Source organism: Cydia fagiglandana, chromosome 14 (assembly GCF_963556715.1).
Source record: "Cydia fagiglandana chromosome 14, ilCydFagi1.1, whole genome shotgun sequence".
NCBI lineage: Eukaryota > Metazoa > Arthropoda > Insecta > Lepidoptera > Tortricidae > Cydia > Cydia fagiglandana.
In genome coordinates, this window is record NC_085945.1 from 2,067,798 (window position 1) to 2,085,914 (window position 18,117).

Sequence of the window (18,117 nt, forward strand, 5' to 3'; positions counted from 1 at the left end):
ACCAACATAGCATAAGGACCCCTATAATCTTATAATTACTGTCGAGCCTGTGATCCTGGCTTAGCCTCGTCCTGCCCATTGTGATTCCTAAAGGACATGTTACATTTTTAGCAAGTTATGAATGAAAACCCTTGATAGGTTGAGATTATACTGAAAATTCTTTTTTTTAAACCTTGAGTAGAGAAAATCAACTCTATTTTCCAAATAATTTGGTTTAAATTCTAATGGCTCAAACTCAGTATGGTGGGAAGGACGAGTCTAGATGACTTTCCATGCTTTCCCCCTGACCCTATATCAAACCAAATCATTGTGATCATTTAGTTGTACAAATAACGCGGGAGCAATTCCATTCCTGCCTGTCTCACCCATCTCACCTACGTTAGCCAATTTTTCCCAAAAACCGAATTTAATTAGTATACTAGGCATTTCCTCTAAAAGCGTCGAGTGGAACTGGTAATTATAAACAATTTCTTAATAAAGGTATCTTCAGCATTTTATTTTTGCAATTTTTCGATTATTGATTGCATTTGGTAAAAACCGGTAAAACCTGTATTTTTTTAAGCTCCTGCAGACTTTGCAACAAATAGCATGCGATTTTAGATAGTACCTGAGGGCCTACCGCGATCCACGTTTGAAGTCTTGCCTCTCTGTCGCACTTATAAATTCGTACGTAAGTGTGACAAGGAGGCAACACGTCGAATGTGGTTCGCGGTAGGCCATGTCGGACCAAAACTAAGTGGAACCAACAAATTAATCGATCGATCAAATACCGCAATGTATTGCAAATCGCTTGCGATTATCGGTTACGTTTGAAGATTCCATAAGGTATTTTTAATTGGCTTTGGTTAATGGCATTATTCCCTCCCTGGAAGTCAATTTTGATCCATATCGAATCAGAATGTGAAGTTTTTATAACAATGTCTTAAAATGACACTTCGCAAAATTTTATTTGAAGGGGTAAGTACACAGGAAAATAAATAGGTTTTAAAAACAAAACCGTGACGAGTGGCGGAAGAAAAGGGTAGCCTTTGCCGAGCAGTGGGACAGAAAATAGGCCACCAAAAAAGACCGAAATTTACTATAGGGTCCCATTCATTATTTAGGCAACATGCGGATAACGGGTCAACTCAGTTCACTCAGTATTTAATCAAAATTCAAAATATATCGCATAGGGTTTTAAAATCTGTATAGGTCTTCAGTGAATTAGGGTTAAGCTGGTGGATTAAGCAAGCCGGCGTCGAATAAGCCGCTTTGCAACAGGCTTGCGGGGACAGAACCTACAGGATAATATCGAATTAAAGCTAAAAGCGGTATTTAACCGTCAAAAATTTTTGAAAAGTAACCGTTCGGATTTAGATTGCACCAACAGTATTTCATTACACCAACGCGAGGAAAATAAAATCATTAATTTAAATTTTTATTAAATTTTCTTGTAGTTTAAATTTTAACTGCCATCTTTTACGGTAAATGAGATATGATATACAGTGAAACCTGGTTAAGTGGGACCTGGATAAGTGAGAAACCTCTATAGCTGGGACTCATGGTGCGGTCCCGACACTTTAGCACTGAATTACCTCTGTTACTGAGAAAAAACGAACCTCTATAACTGGGATTCGTTGTTGTGATTTTATAGTCACATTTACCTCTATAAGTGAGACGGAGAGTGTATGTTACCTCTTTTACTGATACTATATTTATAAGATTACATTTTCCTAATTGTTTTTTAGAATTTTATAGGGAATTGACTTCTGTATCTGAGATAACGTCAATCTATGACCTCTCTAACTTGGACTTCATTGAACGATTTCCGTATTCTTACTAACTTTTAGTCTATCCACAAATTCCGCATTTGCCTAATTGTGTCTAAACAACTTCAAACTTTGATTTAGTTAATTTATCTAATAGCTAAAACTACCGAAACGAAAGCTGAAATTTTGATAAGTAACACGAAAAAAATAATTTTAATTTATTAAATTTCTAATACGCAATGAAGTCCGTATCAAATTTAATTTAATTTTGATATATCTATCCATTGGAGAATCATTCAAAATAAATTCAAAGAAATATTTAAACAGGCTTAAAACATATTTAGGGACAAGGATTATTTTACCTTATTTAGTTTTAAAGATATTAATTATTAAATACCTTATTAACCACCTCTATAACTGAAATATACTCTATTCTCACCTCTATTAATGGAAACCTCTGTAAATGAGACAGAAATTTATCTGTACCTGGCTAACTGGGAACCTGGGTAAGTGGAAAACCTCTTTAAGTGAGACAAATTTGCTCGTCCCTTGAGATCTCACTTATCCAGGTTTCACTGTATCTCATTTGTGTAAGGATTCTTTAAAAAACGCGCTGTCTTGTCCGTCAGAAGATTATCCAGAAAATGCCATCAGTCAAAGTAGCCAATTGAACAACTGTCCCAACATTCATGTTCGCTCATCATTTACGATTGTTGCCATTAGGCCCCACACTGATCCACAATGGCGGAGGGCATCGCACCGGCATTGGGGTCAATAGTGTTGTGCATCTGACTAGATTTGTGCCATTTGGGATACTCACTTAGCAGGAATAGGTACTATAGAAAAAGTGCCTAACTTACTTAAGAAAATATTGGAAATTTTGATTATGTGGCAAATAACAACACTATCATTTATAAAAACGGTCAAGTGCGAGTCGGATTCGCGTTCCAAGGGCCCCGTCCACATCACCCAATCCACATCACCCAATTTTTAACATTGTATTTTTTTTGTGTTTTTTTATACTTAACTTTTTTACTGATATTATCAACCTAATGTTCACCAGAAATTATACAGTTTTATATAAATTTCAAACACAAAGGCTTAGTTTTGAGAAAATTTTAAGACTGTAAGTTTTTGAATAAATGTTCCCGGGCAATTCGGAACATTCCCAAAAACATTCCCGCGGCACATCACTACTCGCAGCACTGCGATCAATCATGAACAGCCCATTTCTGTTTGGGCCACTCTATTTCCCCGGCGATCCATCATTTCCCCTTTTTTAGGCTAAACATTACTGACGACGTAATAATCAATTTGTTGGAGGTTTATGGCGTTGTTACTGTAAAACAGAATTAAGTAGGGTGGAATATTACTATCCACCCTACTTAATATAATACTTACTAGTAGGGTGGATTAGCTGGACAGGAAAGAAGACGAACGAAGAGGTCCTGAGCATGGCAGGAGAGAAGAGATGCCTGTTAGACACAGTAGCTAACAGAAGGGGCAAGATACGGCACGACATATTCTTTTTAAACATACTGGAGGGCAAGATTGAGGGGAAAAGACGCAGAGGAAGGCCCAGGCTCACATATCTCAGCCAAATAAAAGAAAAAAATTCTGTCGTGTCGTACGAGGGAGTTAAAAGGCTGGCCCAGCAAAAAGAAGGGTGGCGATTACTCCACCGACAAGAGCGTAGCTCTTAAATACTGATGATGATGATGATGGAATATTACTTGGGCCTATTACTGGCAATAAGTTGAAATGTCACTGATGTAAACTGGTAATTTTTATGCAATTGGCTAATAGAGCCCATCTGGGGCCCATTTCTCGAACGATATTAGTCTAATATTATTAGTGTGTTGTCATATTGGCAACCCATACGATTTGACAGTTCGTGGACTAATTATTTATATTACTCTAATATCGTTTGAGAAATGGGCCCCTGTACAGAGATGGCCTGCGAGTCCTGCGACACGAGCAAGAGACCTTTTGGCCAGTGTTTCCGGTGCAGACTTGCAAAATTGTTGCTATATCTTTATGAAATCTGGGCAGTTATATTTAAATTAGTACTGTTCAGAGGTCCATCGACTTATTTTTGACCATTGTTCTGTCCCGTGAGTCAGGACAAAGTTGCAGAGATTGATAAAAAATACTACTTGTAACTTCCTACATGATAAGATTAAATGTATAATATTATAAAGAAACTCACATACAAACATGAACGCTGGAAACAATACACTCTTTTTTTTGGCAGTCGTTTAAAAATTATAGCAAGAAATGCCTGGTTGATGACCCAAGCGACGTAACTATGGCAACTGGATTCATCAAAAGTTGATTTACACTTAATTTTCGTATTTCATCCGTAAAACTATATACCGGATAAACTGAATAAGTGAAAGTTGTTTTGCGATGGAGGTTTAAATTTTGATTTATTTTTTTGATAATATTCTGGCCCCATTTTGTAATACTATTAACAAAAATCTAGAATTAAGTATTGTAACTGATCTAGTTTCATTACAAAACAACCAACTGTAGGCATAATAACTCGTAATTTGTGTAGGACATTAAATAGAAACAATGACTGTTAATGAGTGCGTTCACACAGTGTTGATTAATGTAGGCACATTGTAAATTTATAAAATTATAAGGTAATAAAATTTAAATACGACATATTTACACTTAATAACTAGTTATACAAGAAGCGCTGGTGGCCTAGCGGTAAGAGCGTGCGACTTGCAATCCGGAGGTCGCGCGTTCAAACCCCGGCTCGTACCAATGAGTTTTTCGGAACTTATGTACGAAATATCATTTGATATTTACTAGTCGCTTTTCGGTGAAGGAAAACATCGTGAGGAAACCGGACTAATCCCAATAAGGCCTAGTTTCCCCTCTGGGTTGGAAGGTCAGATGGCAGTCGCTTTCGTAAAAACTAGTGCCTACGTCAAATCATGGGATTAGTTGTCAAGTGGACCCCAGGCTCCTATGTGAGCCGTGGCAAAATGCCGGGATAACGCGAGGAAGAAGAAGAATAACTAGTTAAATATTATACAGATGACGTTGTTATGTGTCAACTTAACAAATTATCGATGTCTTATTTAGCATTAACATGACAACCCTAGCTAGCTCCTAAATATGCATTATGTATATGATCAATATAAATCTATCTGCACGAAATATTTTCACTTTCATGAAATTATACACAAAATACCATAGGTTTATTTCCAAAATATATTTTTTTATTAAGAGCCCTTCAACGTGCACACGCCGCCGTGCGCCACAGCTAAATAATCGTGGTTATTTAAATTTAACGAAAGATATTGAAAAAAGGGGGCCGCTACGTACTGTATTGTGTATTTAAGTAGGTACCTTTTGAATACATCAAACTAGTTTTTGTGTTGCTGGTTTCGTCGATCTAGGAACTCAAAACAAAAACGGCCGTTTTAACTTTGGACGCATAGATTGACGAATCCAGCAACATAAAAACTAGTCTGATGTATTCAAAACGTACTTAAATACACAATACAGTCCGTAGCGGCCTCCGTTTTTCAATATCTTTCGTTAAATTTAAATAATCACGATTATTTAGCTGTGGCGCTAGTGTGCACGTTGAAGGGCTCTTAAAAATTTTAAACAGTCAAAATTATAGTTGTCGTAGAATGACGAAATCGTACTATTTACACACTATTAGGTAAGTACACTTTTCCCAGACATTCCACACATACTCGCCAAAACTACTAGAAACTTGCTGACAATCACTCCAACATGTAATATCATCATCATCTAGCGTTTGCGTGGACTTTTGCCACAGCCCTTGGGAAGCCTGGGATCCACTCGGCAACCTAACACCAATAATCAGCACAGGCACTAGATTTATCTGATTTCCGCACGATATTTTACTTCACCGAAAAGCGATAAATTTATTTATTTATAAAAATGCATAATATTTAATGATATGACAAGATACTCCATACATAAGTTAGGTATATCCTATATGGAAACTTCATATAAAGTAAAAACGTAATGTAGATAACTAAAATAGGTTAATGCTGCCCTAAATATTCCTGTTGTTATTCGGAGGTCAATGACCCTCGGGCACAGACTATAAAACGATCGTCCTTTTATACGCTCTGTGGGTTCGAGTGGATTCGATTTGGTTTTGCGTGGCTGTAGAATATTATTTAAAAAAACAGCATTCTGGGCAAATTTGGGTTAATCTCTCGTATGCTTAGACACGGATCCGTGCGTGTCAATTTAAATCTATTGTTTTAAATGTCAAGGTCACTATTTCAATGATCATATTTGACAGGCCGCATACGAGGGGTTAGTATAGGCAGAGTACAGACAGTCACATACTTTTGATTGAAGTAGACCGAGCAACGGTTCGATAAAAGAGGTAAATAAGACCGATCAAAAACATAAATGTAAAAAAGGAGAGCCAAGTTCAATACAAAAATTATGCTTGGCTGTGGGGTTCGCCGCAAAAAGAATGGAGATTTAAATGAGTGCCAAGTTCTATGCAAAATCCAAATATGTATTTATAGGATCAAAATAACATTATAAACAAGTATTAAACTCTATTTCTTTGCTTTATTGGATACCTATAACAATTGCTGTTATTTAAAAAAAATGTGAGATCTTAAAGCAGGTTAGATTTGACTTGGCCAGTTTTCATTACATCAATCATTTTATAAAGTAATTCAACATATATATTTTGTAATTCTGATAAAAACTGGCCAAGCCAAATCTAACCTACTTTAAGATCTCACATTTTTTTTAAATAACAGCAATTGTTATAGGTATCCAATAAAGCAAAGAAATAGAGTTTAATACTTGTTTATAATGTTATTTTGATCCTATAAATACATATTTGGATTTTGCATAGAACTTGGCACTCATTTAAATCTCCATTCTTTTTGCGGCGAACCCCACAGCCAAGCATAATTTTTGTATTGAACTTGGCTCTCCTTTTTTACATTTATGTTTTTGATCGGATATCAATACTTTTTGTAAAGAAAACTAGGCAGGTATTGAGATTTAATGTTTTTTCTTGTGTTTCCGCTGCATGTTTTTTACTTCTGTTCTTTGTATTAATTATGTGGTGCCGCGCGCCGCCAACGACACACCGTTGGCCGGTTGTTTAGCGCGTATTACACGTTTTTTGTATGGGGACCCCCCCTATTTTTTAACTTTTTTTATTTTTAGATTTTTTCCTACGCTTACACACAATTACCGAGCTGGATGCCAAATTTCATCCTTCTAGGTCATCTGGAAGTAGGTTAGGTTTAGGTACTTATATGTCAGTCCCAATAAAAAATGGTTTTTTTGTATGGGGACCCCCCCTATTTTTAAACTTTATTTTATTTTTAGATTTTTTCCTACGCTTACACACAATTACCGAGCTGGATTCCAAATTTCATCCTTCTAGGTCATCTGGAAGTAGGTTAGGTTTAGGTACTATATGCCAGTCACAATAAAAAAGAAATTTGTATGGGAACCCCCCCTATTTATTAACTTTTTTTTGTTTTTAGATTTTTTCCTACGCTTACACACAATAACCGAGCTGGATTCCAAATTTCATCCTTCTAGGTCATCTGGAAGTAGGTTAGGTTTAGGTACTTATATGTCAGTCACAATAAAAAATGGTTTTTTTGTATGGGGACCCCCCCTATTTTATAACTTTTTTTAATTTTTAGATTTTTTCCTACGCTTTCACACAATAACTGAGCTGGATTCCAAATTTCATCCTTCTAGGTCATCTGGAAGTAGGTTAGGTTTAGGTACTATAGGTATGTCAGTCAGTCTTAAAATTTACGACTTTTTGACCTTCATATCTTTATAACCGTTTGAGCTAGCTTCATGAAATTTGGGCTTCTAGATGTCCTTATGGATATAATTAAACACACGTAGTTTTATGTGTTTACGTTAAAGATGTTTTGAGTTATAGAAGGGTCAAAAGTGGCACCAAGTGGTTCGTGTAATATTACACTTGGCGCTGGCTAGCCAGTTCCTTTGCTTGAACTTGGCTTGACACGCTACCGCGTGTCTAGATATTCCTGATTGCTTAAAATAAGCCTAATTTCTAACAAATGAATATCCGCGTGAGCACGAGCCATAAATTAAAACATAAGTAAGTACAAACGCATTCAAACATACTTACATAAAAAAAAATTACAAACACCCACGTATTCTATAATACCCTCCCATCTTCGCTTAGTCACATAAAGATTTCCAGACAAAGGTTGCAACAAATGACATGCGATTTAAGAAAATTGCCGGCTAAGTAGGCAACGAATTCAATCGATCTACCAAATGTTGCAATGTATCGCAAATCGCATGCGATTATCGGTGACTTTTGTAGACGCCAGAAGATACATCCTTCTGTTCGTGATATTAAAAAACCGGTAAACATTACCTTGACTACATCACTAATCAATTCATCATAGAGATGCGGTTTAAAAACTCATAATGTAAAATTTAAACGAAACAAGTTTTTTTAATGATTTACAAATGCATCTTTGATGATGACATCAACACTTAGATGGATAACTTGTATTTATCATAATGTCAAGGATGATGTGAATATCACTTTGCTTATAATTATAATGATTAACATTTTGTATGTCCAGAAATCAATGTCAATTGGATTATCACATGAGACATTATAATAAATAGATACTAAGTTACTTGTAAGGTCATTGCATTGATATGTGTCTTTACTTATCTTAGTTTTATTAATTTTAGTGTACAATTGAGCAGAAACTAGGTAGTTAAACTTTCTTTGCTAGTCAAGTAGTCATCTATTTGCCTTTCTTTCGAATCCTTCATGTCACTTATGTTATGTAAGCTAAGCTACATCAAGTCATGCTCTAGAAATTATACCGATAAGTTGAGCAATGAGCAGTTATTATTTTACAACACTATAACTAAAACATAAACAGTGATCATAAAACATAAAAATAGTTCTTAAGTATGTCTTAGGCAATATGTAGTTTAATACTCATAACATAAAATGTACTCGAATATATGCTTTATGATTTTTGCATTTAGTAGTAAAATCGCGTGCATAGAAAATTGACACTTGTTTAGTGTACAGTCGCCATCAAATATATCGAAGCGGCCAAGGCTCTCACAAATATCTCAACACGCCTCTATTTTCAAGGCGTTAGAGTGCGTGTTCAGATGTTTTTAAGTACCTCTGCCGCTCCGATATATCTGATGTACAGTCGACATAAAGATTTGTGTCTTTAGCCTCTTTAGGCAGCATGGAGAATGCAATAAACTATGTTATTACACGGTCAATATGTCGTTTTCACTTTTTATGGGCGTAAAATGTTTGTAAATGTGTAGGTAGTTGTCGACAAATTACGTACCTATTGTTTGTACGCGTAATAAAACTATTTCTAGAAACCATAATGAAATATTGTGCATAACTCTTTCCAGAATTACATCATAATGATACTTATTTATTTTACTGCTTATTAAATGCCAGGGTCTAAAATTAGTCTAGTGTAGTAAGTTGAATGTAAATTATTGAATTCTTGAAAATTAAATAGTGTTGTGCTAAAACCGATATTAACCGCAAAATGTGACTTTGGAACTATTGATATTTTTTAGTTATATACAACGTATTTTTTCTCGAAAATATTATACCTAGTAGATTTCATTTGTGGCAAGGTTAGTAAGTTTCAGAAAAATATAGATTCTTAGTGAAAAAAAAAACATGTAAGTAAATTACTACCACGCTAACTTGAATGCTGATATCAGATTAATATTCAAATCATGTTTTTTTAGTTACTGTAAAGCAGGCCACTGAAGACCCTTCCAAATGGATGCCGTTATAATGAATTCATCCAAATGGACGCATCCTAATATTAAACATTGTACGTTTTTGACATTCACGAACCGATTTTGGATTGCAGCCACGCTATTTGGACTGTTGGAAGGCTCGTCAGTGGCCATTCTAAGTCTCGTTCGCGATAATACATGTACAGACAAGTACGAGCGACATGAACGATAACTGAATGACATCAGTTAGATGTTATTCTGATATCAGTGTACGTTCTAACTGGCATGTTAGTATCCTTGCCTTGCTTTATAGGATATTGGGCGGTTTGAACAAAAAGTGACCACCTAAGGTCGGGCAAAATGTATTACTGCATTTTTCATTAACCAATTATTGTACCTATACCCGGAACAGCCAAATTACTCAAATTTACTATTTTAAACTATAATGTATTCCACGGAACCGGAAGGATACTCTTGTCGGTTTTATCATCACAAAATATACACTTCTTATATAATAGATGATCGGAAACACAAAATTATAGCTCAAGAGATCTTGTTCGGTAGTTGGCAGCAAATATTTGAACCAATTGAACTAAATACCCAACCGGTGGTGCAAACGCTTCTTTGTGTAAGTTAGGTACTTTATCGTTCAATATTTTGATCTAACTAATGCTTAGGGAAATACTTTTCAAGTCACTGGGTCCTTTATGTATTATTTCAACGAATATAAAATTTTAAATTTGGAACCTTTATTTAAATATGTAATCTTAATTCCTTCTAATAATGTTTTGTCGTTGCTGTCATCACCGGCCTATATCGGTATTTTATTTCCCATTGCTGCGACATACCTCCCCTCATTGTAAAGAGTGTTGCGTATAGTCCTCACTCCTCACGCTATCCCAACGTGGATTGAGGAGGATTGTTATAGATATCATCACATCATGGTGGCCTTTGGTTATCCCATTGGATGTAGGCATCTTTCCTCTTCTACTCATTTTCATTCTTGTGACCGGCTCGTCCAGACCCGACCTCGTTCGTTATAGATATAGTACCTAGTACAAAAAATTTGAATTGAAAACTTCCAGTTTTAATGTAAATACGCCGCTGGCTAAAAATTACGTGCAATACCTGCCCATTCCAAACATTTGCCCACATTGCGGCCAACATTAGCCACGCAAGGCACGCAAGGCCCTCCGTTACCGCGCTCAGTGGACTGTGAACTAATTATTGGCGTTGCGAAACGGATATATGCAAATTAGAACACCGATGTTTGATTGTTTTGAAAGATTTTGTTAATGAGAACGCCTTTATGAGAAAACTCAGTCTAGCGTGATCAAGGGTTTAAGGTCAATTTTGTGTTTGTTAGAAGTACATCACTTATGGAGGCATACTCATAAATATAAAAAAATATATTACAAAGTAGGTACATAAATTGAGATAAAACATAATTAAAACTAAAAAAAATCACTTTGACACTATATTTACGCAAGAGAATAATTATAAAATCATATTTTACGCCCCCTAATACATACCTATGTGACGTTTGCGTTAATTATCGGTTGTAGCACATCACTATTTTCACAATACAAAAAACTGGCAACACTAATTGTCATTTTTATAGACTGGATAGGTATTAAAACAGGTGACCTACCGCGAAACGCGAAAATCGAAATTTCGTTACCTGCCTTCCTATCGAATAGGCAAGAATGATAGAGGCAGAAACCGAACTTTCGATTTTCGTGTTTCGCGGTACCTAGGTCCTGTGAGTAGAGTTAGACCATTCTAAGTCTGCAGCGACTTTGATAACACACGCAGTGCAAGTGTTATTTTAAAAGTCAAACTTCTATGAAATTATGACGTACAAATGACATTTGCACTGCGTATGGTATCAAAATCGCTGCAGAGTTTTCTTGGTTTAACTCTATAGGCGTAATTGTGTGCAATTGAATTGATATTGTTTTTGGAAAACAAAATTCATAATCACGTCGTTTTAGCGATAACACCTTTATTTACTTCATAAAATGATTTCGCAATCGTTTCCATTTGCGAGACATTAAAAACATATTCTTACAAGTCTACTTAATAAATTCAATTAAAAATTAAACTGTCATTACAGAATACAACCGGTTGAGCTGGCCTAGCCAACATGACAATCGTTTGCATAAAACTAAACGAAACGCTATCTTAACGCTACTCTTCCATAGTAGTGCGATAGAGACAGACACGCGTATTCGGGAAACGAGATAATCACAAGATCTAGAAACGATATAGAGATCAACTAGATTTACATTAGATATCGACTAGATGTGACTTGGATATCTAAGTCATAACTTGTCGAAATCGTTCAAGAGGACCTCCAGAATCGCGGAAACGTCAAATTTGACATATCTATCTTACAAATATCTTTAAATTATCCATATCGTAACTTGTTGAGGTCTAGTAGAGATCTAATTCATTTTCCGAATCGAGCCGAGAGTCTCGTTTCGTTCTTTCGTTTCTCTGTAAACGACTTTAGATTAGACCTTATATTAGGTACTAGGCGAATTGTTATAGAGGAGAGGGATTTCCTGATACAGGGTTTTCTTACCTAATAGTCGTATTGTCAAAAAGTTTTTAAGGAAATAAATATTTTTGTTATTTTTTTGGCTGTCATCTTGGCTAGGGTTGTGATAAAACGATTATAATCGCATAAAAGTGCTACCGCAAGTTGAATAGCAATTATCTTAACGATCCTTTCGCTTACGCATTGAGCGCAGCTATCGGCTCATCTTTGTGTTAATATGGTAAAAACTTTGTATGAGCGCATTTTAAGTGCAGGGTTCCGTAGTTTTCAATAAATAATTTCCAGTACGGATATGATGGTCGTTCTTGTCTACGTGACAGCGTGATAAAACGGTATCCATCCCTTTCTATCCTATGGTGTTAAAAAGTGACAGTTATTTTATCCCGTGGATAAAGATGAATAAAGCTATCCATAATACGCCGGCAGCACCGGCCACCACAGAACAATAACTAGAGTCTGACAAAAAAGAGTAGAAATTAAAAAGTGGCAACACTGTAATGTCGTCCCTTTCAAACCAATTTATATAAGAAAACGGGACGACACTACAGTGTTGCCACTTTTTAATTTCTACTCTTTTTTGCCAGACTGTACATGAAGGGTACACGGAAAGAACATGTCATAGGTGCTTTATGAATGAAATGCATCATTCATAAACCGGGCCGGGCCGGAGACGTCCGACATGTCATTTTCTATGACGGCTGATCGGTGAGCACGTGGTGCTTTCTATAGAAAACAAAACGCCGTAAGCTCCGGCCCGGCCCTGGCCCGGTCTAGCGTGAGTCATCCTTAAAGTGTCCGTACAATGTATAAGCTCGCTCTAACCTAACCTATGTTTAATCTTAGACATTAGGTATCTATGTATGTTCATAAAATTACCTACTCATAGGTATGAAATACCTAAATCTAAAATTTCTAGCATTTCCTACAGTATTTCATTACACAAACGGGTCTACCGCGATATAATTTCATTGTCTTTCAACCACAGCTGGTGTAATTCAGCTAAAACGTCAGAATTTAAGGTAAAAACAATGAAATTATTTCGCGGTAGACCCGTTTGTGTAATTAAATATGTGTACAAAACGCGAGAGTTTAAAGTGTTATATTTCCTACAGAACCCTGAAAGTGACTAATGCCCTAATGCAAAAACCTAACTTTCATTCGTAATGATGGTATTCAAAACCGTTCCCAGGAGTATGTCGCCCCGCGGCTTTACGTGCATGGCTTGACAAGACAAATACTAACGTTATATCAAGTTTGTGTACTTTCTTCCTTCATTTTTTTTATGAAAGAGAGAAAGAGGCAAACGAGCAGACGGATCACCTGATGGTAAGCGATTACCGCCGCCCATGGACACCCGCAACACCAGAAGGGTTGCAAGCGCGTTGCCGGCCTTTAAGATGGGAGTACGCTCTTTCCTTGAAGGTTTGAAGGTCGTATCGGTCCGGAAATGCCGCTGGCGACAGTTCATTCCACAGTTTGGCTGTGCGAGGGAGGAAGTTTCTGGAGAAACGCACAGTTGAGGACTGCCGACCATCCAAGTGATGAAGATGGTAATGTTGTCGCGTAGGGCGATGGCGAAAAGAAGCGGCAGGGAATCCGAACAATTCCTCGGAGTACTCCCCGTCATACATGCGATAGAAAATGCAGAGCGAGGCCACATCTCTACGCAGCGCCAAGGAGTCAAGCCGTTCTGAAAGACGCTGGCAGTCGACAATTTTATTCGAGCCGCTCTTCCTTGGATGCGGTCCAGAAGGGAGAAGCTGGTATAGGTTATTCATCATCATCTTCTTTGCGTTATCCCGGCTTTTTGCCACGGTTCATGGGAGAATTAGCGTAGGCACTAGTTTTTATGATAGTGACTGCCATCTGACCTTCCAACCCAGAGGGGAAACTAGGCCTTGTTGGGATTAGTCCGGTCTCCTCACGATGTTTCCCTTCACCAAAAGCGACTGGTAAATATCAAATGACATTTCGTACATAAGTTCCGAAAATTTCTCGGGGTTTGAATCCGCGACCTCCGGATTGAAAGTCGCACGCTCTTACCGCTAGGCCACCAGCGCTTGTGCACTTTCCTAACGGGGTGAAATAAGTAAGTATGTTTTATAGCCTAAAATGGCAATCATGTTATAACACCTAGATTATGCGCTAGGTATTATCATGGTACTTAGTATTCCTAAACCAGGTCGGGCCGGCGGCTACGCAAGTCGCATAGTGATGTGGTAAAAGTGAAAAGATGCCTGCATGTGCTGCATTGGAATTTATCTGGAAATTTTACTTTTACTGTACATACGTGATTATGGTACGTTTACTTTTCTATATTTACACTAACAACTCGCCTTAGCTTCGCACGGGTTAGCAAATTTAGGGTTCCTTCATTAGAGTAGTCATTTTATCAAATTAAATATAAGGACATATAGGATAATAAGTATTACGTCGTGAGCATTCCAAAATATAGGTGTATCATATCTGTGAATGTCTCATGAAGGGCTCACAAAAATACCATGAGACATTAATGTTGGTATCATAGTTATAATATGACATCATTTATCACGTAGAGTTAGAAAAACTGGCCAAGTTCGAGTCGGACTCGCGCACGAAGGTTTCCGTACTATTACGCATAAAACTGCAAAAAATCACGTTTGTTGTATGGGAGTCCCACCTAAATATTTATTTTATTTTGTTTTCAGTATTTGTTGTTGGTTAATTTTTAGTATTTGGTGACAGACAGACGGACAGCGGAGTCTTAGTAATAGGGCTTTAAACCCTAAAAAGGTTAATGTCTTAGTACAGTCACCTGCAATAATATTTTACACAACGAAGGCCGCAAAAATATCAGACACGATCTTATTTTTAGAGCCATAAGAGCGTGTCACATAATTTTGCGGCCTTCGAAGAGTAACATATTATTGCAGGTGACTGTACGACTCAGGTCGTTTTTATCACACGATAAATGACTAAGATAAGCTTGAAGCCATGAGTTGCCAAAATACGAATAGTTATAAGTTATACATGGGTATATTTTGCAGGGTGTTTTTTCAACAAGTATTAGTCATATTTTTATAGGATCATACTGAGAAATTTTTGATATTAAACCAAGGCCACAATTGCGAAAAAAAAATTGTCCATCAGATGTCGATGTTTATGGGAGAGCAAACACTTTTTCGCGATGAAACAATTTCCGAAATCTAGAAAAAGTATTTGCTTTTTTTCAATTATGATCCCATATTTAGCTAAGGATTGATAAAACACCCCATCGCAATTTGAATGCAGTTCATTTTCGATCTTAAAACCTAATAGTTTTTCTCTACCATACAGCTAAATCACAATATAAGTAAAAACAGTATTCAGCTATTATCTAAAACAGTAATAGCTAGTGATGTGAAGTGTGTGTGTTTGTGGATCTTTACTATGTGTGCGTGCGCGCACTAGTGTTGCCGCGTATCGCCTACAACATGGGGCTGCATAAGAGAGAGAGTGAGTATTCTTTGTCCTTCTTTTATATATAGGTATACTAGAGTTAGACCAAGATAAGTCTGCGACAATTTTCATCGCACACGCAGTGCAATTGTTATTTTAAATGTCAATCTTCTATGAAATTACGACGTATAACACTTGCACAATCGTTGCAGACTCTTGGTCTAACTCTACCTCTCTGGCTTCAGCCAATATAAACCAGTAACTTTGTCGAATTTTGTAACCTGGCTATTTTGCGTCAAATCCGGTAGTTCTGATTTTTTGCAGGCTTGTTTATGATGTTGGCCCAATGAATAATCCAAGTTTGTGACCTCGAGCGCCGAACGCAACTTTGTCAAAAATCGAATAAACCGCATTTTTTTTTTTAGATTTGGGCGATTATAACCCTAAAATACTAGTTTTTGGTAGTAACTTCCTAAGGCGTTTTTAAAGTAGACTAAATTTGCTACAATAAGACACTAGAATTGTCTCTGTACATCTAATATTTTCCGAGATAAAGCCTTTTAAAATTTTATAATTTTACATCAGTCCTTAGCTATAATATAATAATGGAATTCATCACCGCCACGCTCTACAAAATATTTATATTCCATAAAAATATATGAGTGCCTTTTTTAAAAATTTTTTTTTTTTATTGTAAATAAATATTTTGTAGAACGTGGCGGTGATGAATACCATATAAATTACCTACTTAACCCTTATATTATACGAGTAGCTAAGAACTGATGTAAAATTATAAAATTTTGAAAGGCTTTATCTCGGAAAATATTAGATGTACAGTGACAATTCTAGTGTCTTATTGTAGCAAATTTAGTCTACTTTAAAAACGCCCTAAGAAGTTACTATCAAAACTAGTACTTTAGGGTTATAATCGCCCAAATCTAAAAAAAATTGCGGTTTATTCGATTTTTGACAAAGTTGCGTTCGGCGCTCGAGGTCACAAACTTGGATTATTCATTGGGCCAACATCATAAACAAGCTTGCAAAAAATCAGAACTACCGGATTTGACGCAAACGCAAAATGTATAATTTCACTGTATTAATAGACAGAGAGTATGTTGTAATGAAAATGTAAGTGTTTATGTTATGTTTATTTCCATTGCAACGCTAAAATTAATTTGTCATTTTAATAATTAAAGTGCATGATGCTTCTTTTTAGGTGTTATGACATAATACGCATCATAAAACTGCCGGAGTATTAAGGATGATTTTATCCACATGATAAAATAACTGTCACTTTTTAACACCGCGGGATAGACAGTGACGGACACCATTTTATCACGCTGTCACGTAGTGAACGACCATCATATCCGTACTGCAGGCCTATTATGGATGGCTTTATCCACGTGACAAAATATCCGTCACTTTTTAACAGAGAACAGAGCTGTCACGTAGACAAGAGCCATCATATCCGTACTGGAGAAGTCATTCATAAATAAAATCAGTTCCACCTAACCGGTCAAAGCGAACTTTAAACTTGATTATTGAATGCGCCCAATCATCGTGCCTTTTACCGAGTTATACAACAATGACAACGATATATCCAGTACGTTAACTCATTGCGTGATTGAACTTACTACCGCACTATGATACTCAAATGTTCATAGACCCCTTAAACGTATTTAAAAATTCTGAAATAAATACTTTGGTTTTTAGTGGTACATTTTACATTAAACGGGTGCCATAATAAATAAATAAGAACTATCCATTAGGGTAGTCATTACGGCTCGGACATAACATTGAGCGACTTACGACGGCGGCTGCGACAACCATATGATTAGATGGGAACGAAAGGTCCAGACCGCGTAGCCAAGATGCCGATCGCTTACGCTTCGTAGCGATCGAAACGCAACTGTCACTGTCGCACTAATATGGAAGTGTGATAGAGAGACATAATGGTTTTCGTTGTCGAAGCGATAGCGATTGTAACCTTGGCTAGGCCGGCAGGTCTCGCTCCACCCTATGGTTATCGCTGCTGTCGTTCAATGTCGTGCTCAATGTCGTGGCCGAGCCGTTATAGCTAAGCTATAGTAGTAACAACTTATTTGTTGAAATATACCACGTAGTACCTACTCGTATGTTTACTGTTTATTTTGATCGGATCGCAGACTGACCTTTCACACTCCAAAGCGCATTATCTACGGCTCTCGTCTACATTTTAAAATAAATCACAGCTTGTTTACATGGGTATGAAGTATCGACGTAAATAAAGGCTTAATATCTGGGAGACCACATTTTGCTCGGTAACCATATAAAAACTCAATAATGCGCGTTTTCCCAGAGATAAGACCTAGCTAGATCGATTTATCGCCCCCCGAAAACCCCTATATAGCAAATTTCATCGAAATCGTTTCCGAGATCCCCGAAGTACATATAAATAAATAAACAAGAATTGCTCGTATGAAAGTATTAGCTAGATAGATAGGTACTATGACAATTAAAGAACATTAAAACATAGAATGTTCATCTTTAAAAAAAATCATCTATTTTTTTCCATGCACAATTTTTAAACTCCGTCTAAGCTAATTTTACACCGACTTGAACAGA

General features: G+C 36.6%; 1 protein-coding gene across 2 annotated transcripts in view; it reads left to right on the top strand.

Annotated features, from left to right (window-relative positions):
* The window catches only part of LOC134670643 (protein Fe65 homolog), a 115,411-nt gene that overhangs the window by 38,011 nt on the left and 59,283 nt on the right, over positions 1 to 18,117 (top strand). Inside the window, exon 2 of one of the 2 annotated variants that reach the window (XM_063528453.1) lies at positions 15,412 to 15,570. The exons of the other annotated variant lie outside the window; for it this stretch is intronic. Coding sequence (XP_063384523.1) covers positions 15,549 to 15,570 — 22 coding nt within the window. The 5' untranslated portion in view covers positions 15,412 to 15,548. The remainder of the gene's footprint in view (positions 1 to 15,411; positions 15,571 to 18,117) is intronic. 2 annotated transcript variants of the gene reach the window in all.